The 17,332-nt window shown below is 47.2% G+C and overlaps 2 protein-coding genes and 1 long non-coding RNA gene across 6 annotated transcripts; 1 reads left to right on the plus strand and 2 right to left on the minus strand.

The window, feature by feature from the left end:
- Window positions 1-1,778: 1,778 nt before the first annotated feature.
- On the minus strand, window positions 1,779-8,613 carry LOC111941343 (uncharacterized). Of its 3 annotated transcripts, none has more exons than XR_015285189.1 (5): window positions 8,491-8,613; window positions 5,553-5,679; window positions 4,062-4,163; window positions 2,319-2,506; window positions 1,779-2,182 (listed from the first exon to the last, which is right to left on the minus strand). It is a non-coding gene; the product is annotated as an uncharacterized LOC111941343 (long non-coding RNA). The 3 variants fall into 3 exon arrangements; XR_015285190.1 differs by adding an exon at window positions 6,557-6,830 and having other exon boundaries at window positions 1,779-2,506; window positions 8,491-8,575; XR_015285188.1 differs by having other exon boundaries at window positions 1,779-2,506.
- Window positions 8,614-8,672: 59 nt separating this feature from the next.
- Window positions 8,673-10,950, plus strand: LOC147654413 (anaphase-promoting complex subunit 15). Of its 2 annotated transcripts, XM_086883503.1 has the most exons (5): window positions 8,673-8,906; window positions 9,892-9,918; window positions 10,327-10,386; window positions 10,468-10,605; window positions 10,716-10,950. In XM_086883503.1, the coding sequence occupies exons 1-5, from the start codon at window positions 8,787-8,789 to the stop codon at window positions 10,761-10,763; spliced, it is 393 nt and encodes a 130-aa protein (XP_086739629.1). In that variant the 5' UTR covers window positions 8,673-8,786; the 3' UTR covers window positions 10,764-10,950. The 2 variants fall into 2 exon arrangements, with proteins under 2 accessions (XP_086739629.1, XP_086739630.1); XM_086883504.1 differs by lacking the exon at window positions 9,892-9,918 and having other exon boundaries at window positions 8,683-8,906.
- LOC147654414 (transmembrane O-methyltransferase homolog) lies at window positions 10,818-16,212 on the minus strand. The gene is made up of 3 exons (XM_086883502.1): window positions 12,336-16,212; window positions 11,784-11,980; window positions 10,818-11,558 (listed from the first exon to the last, which is right to left on the minus strand). Exons 1-3 carry the CDS (start codon window positions 12,595-12,597, stop codon window positions 11,238-11,240), a joined length of 780 nt encoding a protein of 259 aa, XP_086739628.1. The 5' UTR covers window positions 12,598-16,212; the 3' UTR covers window positions 10,818-11,237.
- Window positions 16,213-17,332: the final 1,120 nt, after the last annotated feature.

Genomic DNA, 17,332 nt, shown 5'->3' on the forward strand with positions numbered 1-17,332 from the left:
AGTAAGTTCTGGCTTCCTCAGATTCCTTTGAAATGTAGAAGATGAGGTTGTGTTCAGCTGTGAGAGAGTTTCTACTTCTGTGTTGTCTTGAGGAGCTGCAAAGTCTGCAGAGCCTGAACAATTACAGCGTTTCATAAGTGTTTCAAAGCTGGCAAAAAGCAGAAGTGTGTCTCTTCCTTAAAATGGGAAGCTGCTGCTCAACTTCTTTCCAGTTTCTCCTGTGATACTGCCAGGAAAGTGTAGAGCAAGGAGGACAAGCAGGGCTGAGGGGAGCAGCTCCAGAAGGTGGTGCATGTGGGATTTTTGAGTGCTGTGGGGAATGAAGTGGAAGCAGAGCATAAGCAGGTCCATGTTCATTCATGTGAAAAAAAATGATGGAGTCTTGGTCCCTTATGAGCCTCATTTTTCAGGTCTGCTCTGGTCCCCTACCTGTCCCCCTCTTCCTGTGAGTGGTCCCATAGGACAGGACTGGAACCCAATCCCTAAATACCAAGGAAGTTCAGGGAATTTTGGAGGAAGAAGGTGAGGGGAGTGAGGTGTGTGCCAAGCTGCAGAGGTACCACATGGCTTGCTTTGTGCTGGCTGGTGCCCTGATGTTTGGTGGGTTGAGTCAGTTCTGAACTCAGCCAAGTGGCCCTTCTTCATTTCCTAGAGTGAGTCTCCAGCATGACGTGTGTGAGGAGAGGAGAGGCTGCAGACCCTGGCTGATGTGCTTAAAGCAAAAGTGCCTTTCCCTGCCCACCCTAAGCCTGTTAGGGGATTTGCTTTGGAATGCTATTGCATGGAAACACAGCAGGAGCATTTCCTGCTGCTTCTGCCTCCACTGCACCCCCTTTTCTGAAGTTATTTCTCCTGAAAGAGAAGGAATGGCTTTGCTGACACTAGTCCAGCATTTTCTTTTCTCTCAGGCTTTGCCATTGTTCAGTCTGTGGCTCTCCCAGCTGCAGTCTGAAGGCAGCTGGAAGTAAGCACAGAAAGCCCTCCTCATAAATAAAAGTAAAGTAGAAATTACCACGCACTGATGCCTCACCTCAGACTGTTTTCTCTGGACCTTGCAAAAGGGAAAGGTTCCTGAGGTACTAAAGGCTACCTCTCCTAGCCTGTGTGCCTAAAACTTTCTCTTGGGCAAGAAATTAAGATTGTACTTGATACACCAGGTGTCAATTTTAAACTAATAAAACAGGGCTGTACCCAGGAACTTTATTCAGTTTGTTGGCATTTTTTAAGCAGTTGATAGGGATCTTAAGAGAAAATTGATTACATTGGTTGTGCTGGTATTAAATTTCAAGAGCTTCTGGAATGGCAATAAAAATGGAAATGACTATTTATGTGGCCTACAGAAGCAGATATGTTTAACTGACACTTCAAGTAAGTGTACATAACCTGCTGCTGTAATTAGTATGGAGGTTTACATTAATATTTACTAGCAAAGAGGCAGTTCCACCTGACTGCATTTTTTGGGATTCTTTCACAATAGGATTTTGTAATGATCAATTAAATATATATGAGGGTTTCAGTTTTTCAGAAATCACAAGAGGAAAACTGACGTAATGGGGCACATTTATTGCCTCAAGAACTACCTAAGTATACACAGGGATGTGCATATCCTAAAAATCAGCCCCAAGTGACATCTGTCTCTGTGTCCACACAACAAGCATTGTTTTTTTCCTGAATGTGTAATCATAGTAAGAATTATTAACTAAATGAGCATAATGTCAGAGCAACTTAGTTCAACTAAAACCAGCATGTCAACAAGATTTATTTTTCAATCAGTCTTTACTAATGCAACAGTTTTAACATACACCATTGAAATCCTTGCTTCATTCCCTTGTGCCAATGCCAATATGATAAAAGTAAGTGATTCATATAAAATCTGAATTTTATGAAACCTGATCAATGTATACAGATTGTAGCAGTAGTGAAGAGCAATGCTGTGAGGAGCTCTAGAGTAAGTCAGTTGTTTTATATGGAATACAGAATATTGCACCTATATATGCATATATATATATATATATATATATATAATGCAGAGATTCCTTGAGCATTCCTTCAGAACTCACTCAGTAGTTTTCTTTATCTTATCCCAGCCTCTGCAGCCATTTCAGAAAAGGCACTTTCTTGTAGTAACAAATTCTGTGGTGTATCATATTCTAGAATCCTTCCTGCATCCAGAACAAGAACTCTACAAGAGCAGAAAGATTACAGAAGACAAATCAGCTCCTCAGCCACATTTTCCAGTCCTAGTACAGGTATCTCTGGATTATGGGAATGCATTTCAAGGAAGTAATTTATTTTTCAAATGGCTTATCAAAACTTACCTTTCTGAATCCATGACTCTGTGTAACCTGTGGGCTATAGTTAACACTGTGCAGTTGTGAAACTCTGTTTTGATGGTGGAGTGCACAAAGTTATCTGTTTCTATGTCAACAGAAGCTCATCTAGGACTAGGATTTTTGTCTTTCACAGCAAAGCACAGGCCAGACAGACCTGCTGTCTCTGCCCAACACTGTTAAAAATACATTTGAAAAGGGCAAGTCAGGCACATGGAGAAAAGGGAGCACAAAATAAAGCTGAGATTACTGTGATGCATGTCTGTACTTCTTTCCTAACAACACCTTATGCTTCTGAAAAGACCACTGAAATATGTTCATCCTGCTTTGGAATTTTCTTTCCTCTTGCTCAGTGTATCAATAGTAGTTAAGCTAGGACTCTTCAACACTCATGGCTGAACTTTGAATTTTAAACCCAGTCTTCAGTTTCTATATTCACATTATAATGGGCACTCAGAATGAGCCAGATTGAATGCTGAACCACTTTTTAATAATGTTCAGTGTAAAAATTTGGATACTTCTGTATGTTAGCTGAACTATGTCCTTCTAGAAATGTCCTCCTGAAAATGATCTATCAGAAAAATTCAGGTTGATATTCAGTACATTATTCAAGACCTGTCCCTTTGCTGCTGCTATCTTCAATATTTGTCTCCTCAGTTTAGAGTTCTTTTAAGTGTCACCCTCCTGGCATAACTATGGTTTAATGTTTTAAAGTTAAAACTGAGTTGCTGTGCCTAAGCAAATAGAACAGAAGAATAAGCTCTCTGCACTTTCATGGATTTCACATTTGTTGAGGTTTTTTTTGGTTGATTGTTTCGTGGTGTTGTTGTTGGGTGGTTTTTTTTGTTGTTGTCATCTGTTTTTGTTTTGTTGGATTTGTTTTGTTTTTCTGGTTAGATTTATTTTTTTTAATTTAAATAAATGAACATTTTTCTACCCAAGTCTAATCAGGTGCTACATGAATTGCAACACCACTCCCCCACTTCTTTACACTTACTTATATACTTGAGCTGAAAATAGTCCTTGGCTTCCCATACAACCCAGGCCATCAGAATTTATACCACTGTGACCAGTTGGTCACCTCAAAGTAACTTGCACTACCAGAATAGTTCTACCAATAATGACAGGAGATGTGTCATTTCTATCCTGATACCTTCTGAAGTAAATTCTCTGGAAGGACATAGTTTTACATTACTGAAAAATAATGGCATTAGCACTTTCTTGATTATGTACCTAATATTTTCAACACCTTCTGAAATCTCATGGAGGAGCTTCTTCAGTGACTGGACAAAATCCTTTAAGTCACGTAGCTCCAACACTTCCTACAGTTCAAGATGAGTGTTTTCCAAGTGGATCCAGATTTGACTGCAGTGTCCCAGAAAACAAGATGGGGTCCTAAACTAGCAGCAGAATGTGAATGCACAATTCCACCATAATCCTAAAAGAAGTCCTTACATTAACAGAAGCAACTGAGACAAATAATCTTTGAAATGGATCTTTGCAAGGGAAATTGTAACAGTTTGAAACTGGTGAATGGGAGGACAAAAATTGTGTGCAGTCTCTGTGAGCTCAGTTCTACATATTATTCTCAAATAAAAATCCCACAAACCTCAGTAAAAGTTTAATAACTATACCTGCTACCACCACTCACCAATATGAAAGTCAATCTAATTGGTCATTTTCTCTGCACAGAAATTAAATGAATGTTCAGCATTTGGGATGAATGCTCACCTCTTTATCAACTGTTGCATATTCACAAATTCCTTCAATTGAAAGTGCATTGGTCTCAATTTCACATGCTCTATACACTTAAACATCTAGAATCTGGATCACCTGGGGAAATACATACAAAAATAGGAACAACAAATTTGACTGTACTAGAACACAGCACATTAGTTCAAAAACTTACCCAAACTTAAACAACTCATAAGCTGCATGCTTAATGACAGAGGCTAAAAATTGGACAGAACATGTTGGCACATCACATGAACCAATGGTTAGAAAATCCCTGTTCTCAGTGCTCCTCTGAGCAGCTCTTGCTTTCACACTGCACAATGGCTGTTGTAATTTGCACTGATATAAAAGCTCCAAATATCAGAAACTACATCAGGGTCATCAGCAAGTGTGCACTATTTGTATGAAATGTTGAAAGGAAAAGTTTATGGTTCATGGTGTGATGAATCAATCACTGCACTATTCCCTAGGTAAAACAAGCCAGTAATGTAGAACAATGGTTTTGTAATGGAGGTATATATTGTCTCTGCCAAATTTGTCACCTTCAAGCACTGGGGATGCTTCTGCAGACAGAATCATCATAGAATGATGGGTTAGAAGAGACCCCAAAGATCTCCTAGTTCCAAACCCCCATGGTACCAATTCCATGGTTAAATATTCCCACTTCTGTAGGAAAAGAGCAAGCCAAATGGATTCTGAAGGTCAGCCTTTTGGAAATGTTGCGTGCAGCTAAAGAAAGAACCGTATCAGCTGGACAACAGATGAAGGTGGAAAACTCTGACTGTCATCACCCAGTACAGTATGAGACAAAGGAACTCTTGTGAGCTGGGTGGGGTGTGGATATGCCATGACAGATAATTGTCTCTATGGGTTTTTTTTTTTCATTTCTATTCATTCAAATCTCTCAGCTGTGTTTCTGAAGCTCTTACCACGGTGAGAATCTGGACAACACTGGCTCCTAAGCATCACAAAATTAAAGAAAATTTAATTCTTAGTTTATGTCTACGTAATACTTAAGATTTATTCTAACTATTCATCAATAAAACTTAGCTTACTTAAGACACACTTTGAATATGTAGTTCTCATCTATCACCTTTGCAAGGGCAATGCCAAAGTAAATGATATTACTGATCTTTTAACTAAACACTCCTAGATAACATTCAGTAAGTGAACATAGAAAAGGAATTAAATATGAAGTACAGTTGTGCATGACTATGCCACTTCTTTGGTTTAACCAAACACTTAAAAATAAGCCTACTTTCATTAACTTGATTTTAAATATATTTTAATAATTATTATTCCATTTGCATTCAAAAGTGGAAAATAATTTATCATAAGCTTCCCAAAATTAATGAAATTAAAAGGGAAACTCTGTCCTGCCCAGGAGATGTGTCACTGATGCCCCCCTGTATAGTCACCTACTCAACTTCATTGTAATTCTTTTCATATGCAATGTGGTAACAGCAAAATGTTTATACGATTACTTACATTTAGAGTATAGGATATTGATAAACCCACTGTAGAAGAACTCACTGTATTTCCAGACAGTGCTACAAACAATTCAGCAAAGAACACCATTAAATTTCCCAAAAACTCAAGCCTGACAGATAGCCACCTGTAAATCAAGGCAAAGAAAAAAATGGAATTACTCACCAATATTTTTATAGCCTCTTGAGCTCTGAGATCATTATATTACGAATTTACCCACTTCACAAAAGAGATAAGTACTATCATTCCCATTTTACAGATGAGCTAGGTGGGCAATATGACATATCTGGAACTGGTAGCACTACTAAAACCATAATGCATGCATTAACTCCCTTCACTCCTCATACTGCTTTCCTGCTCCTCCTATCTAAAAAAGATTCAGGTATAGGGCTGAAAAACAGACCAGGAATCTATTAGCTCCTCTGTGACTGTAACTGCACTGAATCACAAAGGAATGCGAGGAAACAGATTTTATTTCTTTAAACCCGAGATTCCACTCTCAAGAACTCCCTGGTGCCTGTGAGTACAGACACCAGGTTACTTCCACATGAACTACTGAAATATAAATTCAATTTGTTCATAAATTTGCAAGAGGAACTGTTAGTTGAAATGTAGCATAGTCCATGCTTATGACCTATTGGTAAACTTTTTTTTTCTTTTTTTGTTTAAATATTCTCATCCCAGACAGCATATGTATATTTTCTATATACCTCCCAGTTTCTGGTAGATAAATACAAAATCTGTGAATTCAGTGCAAAGAGTGGTGGATAAATTGCTCTTGTCACAGAACCACAGAAGGTGCCGAGTTGGAAGGGATCCACATGGATCATCGAGTCCAACTCCTGCACACAGGACCATCCCCAAGAGTCCCCCTGTGTGCCTGAGAGTATTGTCCAAACACTTCTCTGTTTCTCAGTGGCTTTACTCTGACTAAAGCTAAACATTGATTTGTGGAATTCCACAGAAGAAGATTTACTTACAAATGCAAACCTGCTCTCAAGTACCTATTTGAGATGAGATTGTTGTAGAACCAAATCAAGTTCTCATACACAGCATCATACACATCTCATACACAACAAAACAGTTATCTTTCCTAATGAATCTCTCCTGGGAGCCAAATGCTTGAATTGTTGATCTCCCTGCCAGAGCCTCACTGAAGGAGAAGGTCACTGGAGACTGTGGTGCTCCTGCCAGCTGGATTTGCTGAGAACTCGTGATGTAGTAGCACTTATAGAACAACACAGACAGGTTCCAGTTAAGGATTCTGATAGGTTATCCCTGTAAATTTTCAATATGGAAAAGAACTGGAAGTGTCTACACAGAAAAAAGTATTCACAACAGAAAAAAATCCTACAGTCTCTTGGGACACACTAACATTGTAATGATGACATAAGTGCAGTATATAAATTACTGGCAAGGTTAAAAAAAATAGCATTATCTCCAAATTCTATAAAAAATGTGCTGTACCACAAGAGGTATGTAACAACCAACTAAAACTTCAATGTATCTTTCAAGTTAAAATGTCCTGCATCTTTCTCAGATGCAATCATACTATTTCTTCAGTGTAATGATGTCTGAATTTCAACTCCTTAGCAGGGTGAGAAAAAGGTGTTTGGTCCACGAGTGGCACAAGGCAGAGGAGAAAGCAAGGTGCACTGGGGGTGTGATGGGAGGGAAGGCAGGCACTGGGCAGCTCCCAGTGGGATGCAGCAGGTGGGGGTCTGGTGAGCATGTTGGCTACAGCTCGAGTAACACCTAGGGGGTGCATGTTTTGTCCCTGTAGTAATCTGATCTTAGTTGGGCACCATGTGCCCACCAAACTCTGCTATCACTCCCCTTCCCAGCAGGACAAGGGAAAGAAAAATAAGATGGAAAAGAACTAGTAGGTTGAGATGAGGCAATTTTCTAAAGCAAAAAAGGAAAAGTTTATGTGTGCAGAAGCAAAGAGAAAAGTTAATCTCTGCTTCCCATCAGCAAGTGATGTTAAGACACTTCCTGGGAAGCAACATGGGGTGGCTGCTCCAAAAGGCAAACACTAAAATAATGAATGTCCTCTGTTCCTCCTACATCCCTCAGCTTTTATATCTGAGCTGACATCACATGTTGTGGAATATCCCTTTGGGTAATTTGGGTCAGTTGGCCTCATTGTGTCCCCTCCCAGGATCTCGTCCACTCCCAGACCCTTGCTGATGGGCGAGTATTTAGAGTTCATTTTCTCTTAGAAGCTTTCACAGTGCTATGCTTTGCATGGGTAGCTGGAAAGGTGTTGATAACACAGCAGTGTTTTGGCTACTGCTGAGCAGCACTAGCTCTCTGTCTCAGAGCCAGTACAGCCTCCCTGCTCTTTTATCCAACTGTTTTTCCTTCCCTCCTGTGGGAGGTGGCCCAATTCCCTGACACCAGCACAAGGGGCAGGACCTGGCCCCCAACACCACCGGGTCCCTGTGAGTGGCCGGGAGGGAGCACCACAGTGGGTAAGAGATGTTGCTGGTGGGGACAGGAACCCCTGTGGGGTCACCGATGGCCACAGGGTAGAGGCAAATACCCCTCATGGAATTACAGGTACTCCAGGGGATCACAGATGCCCCATGGAGGGGGGACCAGATGCCCTGGGGGAGAGCAGTCACCTGTGGCTCGGGAGGGACAGAAACTCTCCAGTGTGGGACATGCCTCGAGGAGGGAGGGAGGGAGGGAAGATACCCTGGAAGATGCAGATACTTCCAAGATCACCCATGATGGGGGGACCAGACATGCCCCGGGGGTCACAGGTACCCTGAGGAGGGGGGAAGACCAGTGGGGTCGCAGATACCGCCCTCACAGCACAGATGACAGAGACCCCCAGCCATGGATGCCAGCTGCCCCCAAAGGAGATACCCCATGAGGATCACTGATACCTCCCCCTGGGGTCACTGGTACCCGTGGGGGGTCACATACCCACCATTAGTCACAGATATTCCGTGGGGATCACAAATCCCCCCTCACTGGGGTCACAGCCGTCTCTGGGGGTGGTCACGAGCGCTCCGACTCAGCCACCACCTGTCAATCAGGCTCAGCCCCGCCCACATCCCCGCCCCAGACCACGCCCACCCATTCTTCCTCCTGAGGGCCTGGGCCCGCCGGACATCACCGCCCTCCCTCTGCGCATGCTCCGTGCGCTGTAACTGCTTCCGGGCCGGACTCCACTTCCGGCTCTGCGGCCGGCGCCGGCCTGGCGCTGCTGCCGGTGTTCCTGCCATGTCCACGCTGTTCCCCTCGCTCCTGCCCCGCCTCACCGAGTCCCTCTGGTTCAACCTCGACCGGCCGTGCGTTGACGAGACCGAGCTGCAGCAGCAGGAGCAGCAGCACCAGGCCTGGGTGGGCACCGGGATGGGGGGAGATGCGGGGCCGGGTATCCGGAGGCCGGGAACGGGTTCGGGGCTGGGGAGCGGCCCCCGCTCCTCCAGCGGGCACGGCCGCGGTGCTCGTTTCAGTGCGGGGGTGGGGGTTCCCGCGTGTCCCGGCACACGGGGCTCCTCCGGTGCATCGCTCCCCCGCCTGTTCACCGGCCGTGCCCGTGCTTCAGCGTTTGAAATGGAAAAATTATGAATTAGGAATCAGGCATAAAGAAATGTTTTGACTAGAAGAGGGGGCTGCCGAAACCGTATGGAATGCTTACTGCTCCCACAAGAGCAGGAAGAGAGCAAGACTACAAGATAAAGAGCTAGGATGCACAAACAGGATGCAAGGACAAAGGCACCACAGGATAAGGGGATTCTTTGGACCCCTAAGCCGGGAGAAATGGTATCAAAGTCCAAAAGGCGGTCAAAGGACTAAAAGGAGCATGTTCAAGGAGAAAAGGTGAAGAGTTCAACTGAGGAGGAATCGCTGACTTCATCCCAAAGACCCCCAGACCACCAGAATGGCCAACAATGAGCCATGCGCAGTCAGAGAGAGGCGTGGAGCTAATTTTAATATCAAGTGGGGATAGGCAGAGTTAGGAAATGAATATGTATTAGGTGTATTGTGTAACCCTGGTTTGTAGAGAAAAGGAGAGGGGCAAGTGTCCAGGGTGTGCATGTTTTTGGAGGGGATACCCACATGCACCTCAGCGCTGAATAAATACAAACCTACTCTTATAACTTACTCTGTGGCTCATAGATTTTTCTTTCCACATACCACATCCTGTGCCGGTGTTGCCGGCTTGGGCACCGCTGCTCTCGTGTCCATCATCCCTGTGTCACACCGACTCAGGGAGGCTGTTACCGGAGCTCCCTGTTTGTGGTGTGGGGGTTAATTAATAACCTGCTGAACCGAGGCTCCCACACCAGCTCCCAATTAATGAATTAACTAATCTCCCGAGGGAGGCGAGGAGCGATTTCTGATCCTGGTAAGTGACAAGTGTTTGTGCTGTGAGCCTGGTTTGGTGCTGCAGTGCCCCTGAGTATGGGGGGAAGAACAGTTCATCCAGCTGATCAGATGTCTCAGATTTGGCTCTTTTTTGATAAAGAAATGCATAAGCTTTGTGTCTGAGCTCCTCCTGCCACACAAGGGGACACCTGGAACCCTCTCAGCCCCAGAGTGGCATTGGGACCCTGCCTGGAGCCAGGGTGCTCAGGCAGGTGTCTGTAGCTGCTCTTCCTTGCTTGGCTGGGGGCTGCCAGGGAGGCAGCAGGGCTCGGGCTGCAATTAGACGTGGTCAGGAAGCGACACAAGGCAGCAGCTGAGCCCAAAGGGCCTGTTTGCTGGGGTACCATGGAGCTGTCGGGGTGCTCACCTGCCTCTCTCCCTTCCCCAGCTCCAGAGCATTGCTGAAAAGGACAACAACTTGGTGCCCATAGGAAAGCCAGCGTCCGAGGTGGGTGTGTGGGCAGGGAAGTGAGGGGTTGCCACAGGGCTTGAGGGGCAGAGGGGGTTGCTGGAGCTGTTATGTCCACAGCACTATGATGAGGAGGAGGAGGAGGATGACGAAGATGATGAAGACAGCGAAGAGGACTCAGAAGATGATGAGGACATGCAGGACATGGATGAGATGAATGATTATAACGAGTCTCCTGATGATGGGGAAATCAATGAGGTAAGTAGTGTGAGACCCTGAGCATGAGCTCCAGGGGCTGTCTTCTCTCCTTCATTCCCTCTGTTGGGTTCTCACTCTGGTGCAAGATCTCAAACCTCTTTATTTCCCAGGTGGACATGGAGGGGACAGAGCAGGATCAGGACCAGTGGATGATCTGATTGTGCCACAACCACACCAAACTGGAGGCTGGGGGAGAGCCTTTGCCCCTCACGGCTCTGGGGGACAGTTCAGTGAAGCTCCTCCTGCCGTGGGTGCTGTGTGGGGCAGGGGGGTTCTGAGGGGAGACTGCCACCTGGCACATTAGAGCTGACACGTCTTTTCTAATAAACTCAGTTTTCAAGAAAACAGCCCCAAATCTGGTGTCTGAGGCCACCAGGACAGGCAGGGAGTACCACTCAGGCAAGTGCAGGGCTGCCCCCCACCATCCACTGGTGTGCCTGGCAGACCTCCCTGTACAGTGCAGGCAGGAGCACTACAGGGAATGAGCCCCCTCCTTACCCACTGTGCCCCACCACAGACCACAGCAGCCACTGTGTTTCCTCCAGAGCCCATGTTGAGGCTGAGATGGGGGTTGGGGACCTGGCACCCTGCCGGTAACCGTGGCCACCACAAGGCAGGAGCCCCTTGCACACTCAGTGGGTGCCGGTGTAGCGCAGCTCGGCGATCCCATCAGGAATGGCGCGGAAGTACTCCAGGCTGGCGCGGTGCACCTTGCTGTGGTACTTGCCGCAGGTCTTGGCGTACTGCAGGAAGTGGGGTGCCCCAGGGAAGAGGACATTATCAGCCAGGATGGTGGCCCCCTCAGCCAGCAGCTGGTGGCTCTCCAGCAGCCGTAGGTCCCGCAGGTAGCAGCGTTTGCAGTGATCCATGAAGACCAAGTTGGCATTCGTCAGGCCGTGCTTCTCCCGCAGGCGGGGTATCACCTCCTCCGAGGGGCCCACGATCAGCTCCACCTGTGCTGCAGGACCCTCAGTTACTGGGGCAGGGTGTCAGGGTGCCCACCCATCACCCTGCTTCACAGGCTGCTGAGAGGTCCAGATGGGACAGGACCTTTCCATCCCCACATATACTACCCAGCAGGTGCCGCAGTCCCTGCCACAGCGGCGAAGGACCCCCACCCATCTCCTCCCCGGTTTCGGCTGCAGAGCTGGGCTTTGTCCCAGATCCCGGGTGCTCACCGTCTGCTCACTGAAGCCAGCCAGGCGGATGACCTTCTCGGCCACGGCGGCGTGCCGGGGGTCCCCCTCGATGGTGTAGAGACGGGCACCTGGGGGCAGCCCCTGTGCCAGCAGCACGGTGCCATAGCCACAGTACGTGCCCAGCTCCAGCACCCGCAGTGGTGCCCGCTCCAACAGCACCCGCTCCACGATCCGCCCTGACGTGGCACGAGCCTCTCAGCACCCACGCGCCTGTGCCACCCCAGCCCTGGGCAGGGCGAAGGTGCCAAGCGGTTCCCAGTGCCCAGAGGGACGGAGGAAATGCCACAGCCAGGCCAGTGATGCCACACCAGCAGTGCCGTGGCTGTGCTGGCAGTGTGATGGCCGTGGCAATGGTGCCACAATCATGCCAGTGGTACTATGGCTATATCAACAATGCCACTACCATATGGTGCTGGCACCACACCAACACTGTCACAGCCACGTCAGTGGTGTCACAGCCGTGCCAGTGGTGCCATGGCTGAGCCCAGTGCCATGCCCCACGTGGGGTGAGCACACAAGGGTGGCACTCACCTTTGTCAGGCCCCACACAGCTGAGGTGCTCACAGTGGTAGCACCACTGGTCGAAGGTCTGGAGGATGTGGTGGGGGTCCCCAGGGATGGCGTGGGCCAGCACGTACTGGAAGGCACGCTGCTCCCGCGAGGTGCCGGTGAGCCGGTCCCGCAGCCAGGCCACCAGCACTGCCCGGTACAGCAGCAGCAGGTAGTGCCGGTACCGGATCAGCAGGGTGACAATGAAGGGGAGGAAGGCCAGGGCAATCACCGGAGACACCATCACAAGCGAGAGAGGCTGTGATTTTTGTACAGTTGCTGAGTTGACTTGGTTAGTTTCCTACTTATCTTGGGAGTTCTGCCAAATGGGAACTTCTGCACCCTTTGTGTCTATCAGTAGCATAACCTTGGGCCCAGGCTTTGAAAATCTCCCCTGTGCAGATATTGTTGAAGCATGTGAGTCCTAAACCATAATGAGGCAAATCTATCCCCTCACAGGGGATGCTGTGGTAGGGCATCCTCCCAGGGTGCCAGCTCCTATTCATGGCACGAGTTGGCTGGAAGTACCTCTCCCTGGCTCCAGTGCTGCTGGGCCTGCAGGCCTGGGGCACCCCAGGATGCTGTGGAGGTCCCTGTGCCAGGGCTGGGGAGTTCTGGGGACCCATCTGCCAGGGTCCAGATATTGGGGTCGGCATGGCTGACATCCCAGGGGATTGTGCTGCAGTGAGGGGCCTTGTACACAACCCCTTCCACCCCCCTTGGTCCAGCTTTGCTGCTCCCACCCCCCATACCCTGCTCCCCACACCCTGAGCTGCTGGAGGTGCCCAGCCACAGCGACAGGATAGGGCAATGGGGGTAGCACCTACCTGTCCCCACACTCCAGGCAGGCAGAGGCAGGCAGTCCTGTGTGGAGCCCTGCTGCCACTCAATTATTGATGGTGTCACCTCAGCTGCAGCTGCTATCGGAGCTCTGGTTACCAGCTCAGTGGGCCTGGCAACAGAGACGGGGCCAGGCTGGGGCTGGGAGGTAGTCCTGGGCTGCACAAGGGGGCCTGGGGTCAATGGTGTGGCTGGGGTCCCAAGACTGGTGTGTAGTACCAGCAGCTGTGGTCCTGATGCTGGAGCTGAGCTCCTGTCACTGGGCACTGAGAACTTGGGGTACTGGAAACACTGGGCACCAGGAGAATGGGGAGCCAGAAGCACTGGGAGGACTGGGAGCCAGAATCAGTGGACACTGTGGGTCCCAGGACAAGGGGGGCACTGGGAGCACTGGGGGTGTGGAGGATTGGAGCACTGGGATCTGTTGAGGTTTAGGAATGGTACTCCCCTGTTCAGTGCCCCCACAGAGACCCTCCAAACCACACCCATTCTCTCCCTCCCCTGCTTTCCTCTCCCCCTTCCCTCAGCAGCAGGATGGAGAGGAGAACTGGAGGCACAAAAGGTAAAGATCTCCGGTTGAGATAAGAACAATAAAGCAAGAAACAGTTCTAACACTTTTCACATGTTTTTTTTTTCCCATTTGAAATTTTTGAATTGTGTATATCATCTGACCCAAATAATTTTTCAAAGAAAAAAAATGTTAAAAATCAGTAATGGTCACAAAACATAATATACAAAATTACTTGAAATAACATTGAATATATTAAGTGACAGGAAGTTGCAAGACTTGATAGAATTGTACTTTCAGTTCCTATTTTTTGGTGGAAAATTTCTCAAGAAGCTGAGGAAGTTCCTGGTGTATGTGAGGAGGTGAATGACAATAACAACTTCATGGTCTACCATAAAAGAGGAAAGGAAAATGAGCATGAAATTTGCTTTCTAGAAAATACTTTACATGTACCACAGAATATTTGTTCCTGGAGATCTAAAAAGTTGTTATATTGCCATTGTTAAATAATGCCATTAGATAATATATCTGTTACTATGTATAAACAGTACTCCACCAACTAGTTGAATGTGATCTCTAAATGTTGCAAACTTTGGTTTTTGTGCAAAAAGCTAACAGCAGTCTCATGGTCAAGCTCAAATCAGAATAACACTGTGGAATCTAAGTGCACAGCCTACAATTCTGTGAGCATCAATGAACAGCAACAACCAGTTTAAAAAAATTTCACCTGCTAAACCAGGAATATGTAATTTACTGAAGAAAGAAGCATCCTCTTCAGTGTTGCGCTTCTGTTTAAAAACAAAGGAAAAAGCATCCATGATGCTTGAAAGAACAATGTTCTTGTTGGATTTTTTGTTTTCTTCTTTATTAAACATGTAGTTTTAGAAGATATTTAATTCTGAGCTATCAAAAGGCCTGTACCTATACAACCTGTCTGTTTTGGTTTTTTTTTTTGCCTGTCACCTTCTCCCACCAATACACTCCAACAAAGGTTTGGAGAGAGATCTACAGCCTCATGAATGAATAGAACAACTTAACTGGTTTCATTAAATCTTTGTCAGTTAAAATCCTGCAGGGTTTATTTTATTTTTTTCTCTTATTTGAGAGTATAGCTATTGGAAGTCATCAACAGCTAATACTTAAAGAACAGCAGAGCCCTTTCAGGACACCCTAAGAAATAAAACACCACTAACACGTGCTATATGCGCATAAAGGTGTATGAGACTTGTGCACTGCTGCCAATTTCATAAGGCATTGGAGATAAGAACAACAGAGGCAAACAAACACGAACTCTCCCGCAGTACCCGAGGACTGTGTGTGTATCCACGCCCAGGAGGGGCTGCAGCACACCCAAGGAGTAAAGTCTGTCCCTCGGTCACTCCTTGTAATAATCCCGGCCCAAGGACGCAGTTGCAGCCTTTTCCAGCAGGTGCCGTGAAACACCCACCGACACAACCGGCGCTCCTCTGCAGTTTTCCACAATAATTTTTGTTGTGCTTTCAGTAAAATGATGAATGGTTACACGATAATGCGACATATGACCGCAAACAGGCGATAAAGATGTATGTCCCCCTTCCCTGGCAAACACACCCGCTCCTGCACCTACGCGCCCTCACAGCACGGCGCGCTTGGCTGTGGAGGGACACCCATGGTCGTGCCCGTTCCCTGCTTAAACCCTGCTCCTGTCTGCGGCCTGAAATGATTCCCTCCTTATCCATGCAAAGGATATATCCCAGGCCACATCAGCTGCGCATTCAGAGGAAAGACTAGCAGGCATCCATCCCGGAGTGCCGGCGGGTTTCGGGGGCCAGGGGAGGAAGAGGGCACCGTTCGGGGTCCCGCAGCCGCCCGGAGCTCCACCGAGAGCCCCCCTCCCTCCTTCTCCCTTCTCCCCGGCCCCGTCACCTCTGGGCCGGGTCCCAGCAGCTCGTAGCGTCCCCGCCACTGCCCTCGGAGGCGGCCGTGGCTCCGGCAGCGCCCGCCGGGGGAGGGAAGGTGAGGGCGGTGTTGCCGCCTCAGCCTCGCCGGGCCGGTCCTGCCGGGCCCCGCTGCTCGCCAGCCCCGGCACCTCGTGAGGGAACCGGGGACAGGAGGCGAGGGAACGGCCCGAGGCTGAGCCAGGAGAGGTTTAGGCTGGATATCAGGCAAAGGTTCTTCCCGCAGGGGATGTTTGAGCACTGGAACAGGCTCACAGGGAAGTGGGCACAGCGCTAAGGCTGACTGACTTCAAGAAGTGTTTGGACAGTGCTGTCAGGCACAGGGTGTGACTAAAGGATGGTCCTGTGCAAGACAAGGAGCTGGACTCCATGATCCTGGTGGGTCCCTTTTAATTCAGCGTAATCTGTGATTCTGTTGTGCTGTAGCTATTGTATGCATAACACATTTCAAAAAATAGTATGAATCTTAAATATTCCTTTTTTGATGCAGTTCAAAGATATGAAAATTTCTCTCACGTAAAAACAGAAACCCTCCCTAAAAAACCCAAAACCAACAAAAAACCTGCAACAAACAAACAAAACCCTTACACCCCCCCCCCCCAAAAAAAAAAAAACCCAACCAAGCAAACCAAAATACCAAAACCAACAACAACAAAAAAATTAATCCAGTTATCCAGTATTAACGTGGCTTTTTCTTGACTTCCTGTGGTCCTGGCCACACTCTCTTTGTCTCCTGTTGTTATTTTTGGTACTCTGTGTGTCACTGTCACAACTCTGCCATTTTATCATTCTTTCCGAGGGCCTTTCCTCCACCTGGTACCCTTCACATTCACTTGAATGTGGCAGGGCCAGTTCAGGAGAGCTCTGTGCAATCTTGACATTTGTATCTTGATTCTGCTAAGGACAAAACCATAAATTTGAAGGCACTGGTGGAGACATCTCCTGGTAAGGAAATTGTTGACCTGATGGACTCTTTGCTGTATGTTGTTGTGCTAAAAAATGGTACTTGTAGAGAAATAGGAACTTGAATTGTTAACACTGTGAAAGTTCTGAAGAGTTTAATTTTGCATACATTATGGCTTAAAAAATTAAAAGACTGACAAGCTATAAAATAACACCGAAATTTTGAAAATAAAGCTGATCTACCTTATTCCAACATCTAGTATAGTTAGTAAAAGGAACAGAAAAGAATGACATGTGAGGGGATACACAGTCTGCGGGCGTGCTGGAGGAGACAGGGAGGGGGACAGAGCAAAGAGTGGCACAGTGGGCACGGGTCCAGCTGTGGGCAATGCCATGGTGGTTGCATGACACTTCAATGTTTCAAGGCATTTAATTCAGTTTTTCTTTCCTGGGTTTCCCCTGCTGACAGAAGGAAAAGGTAGATGGTGGTAACCCTTGCAGTAGAACCACGCACGGTACAGGAACAAGGCCCTGAAAAGAACTGTGTGTGCCACAAAGTATTTCCTTCTCCTCTGAGTAAAACTGCAAATGAGCAGTGAATAACTTCTGGGAAACTATATAGTTATGTGAAAATCGAGCTAAGAAACTGCACTCCCCAAATGCTGCCCTCATCAGCATGGTAAAGCATTGTGATAGTTACTGAAAAAATGCACATAAACAATATTGGATGTTCATTTCTCAAAAAAAAACCCCAAAACTATTGGAGTATGATTGCCATCTTTAAAGCTGGA

Source organism: Cyanistes caeruleus, chromosome 3 (assembly GCF_971803275.1).
Source record: "Cyanistes caeruleus chromosome 3, bCyaCae1.hap1.1, whole genome shotgun sequence".
In the NCBI taxonomy this organism is placed as follows: Eukaryota; Metazoa; Chordata; class Aves; order Passeriformes; family Paridae; genus Cyanistes; species Cyanistes caeruleus.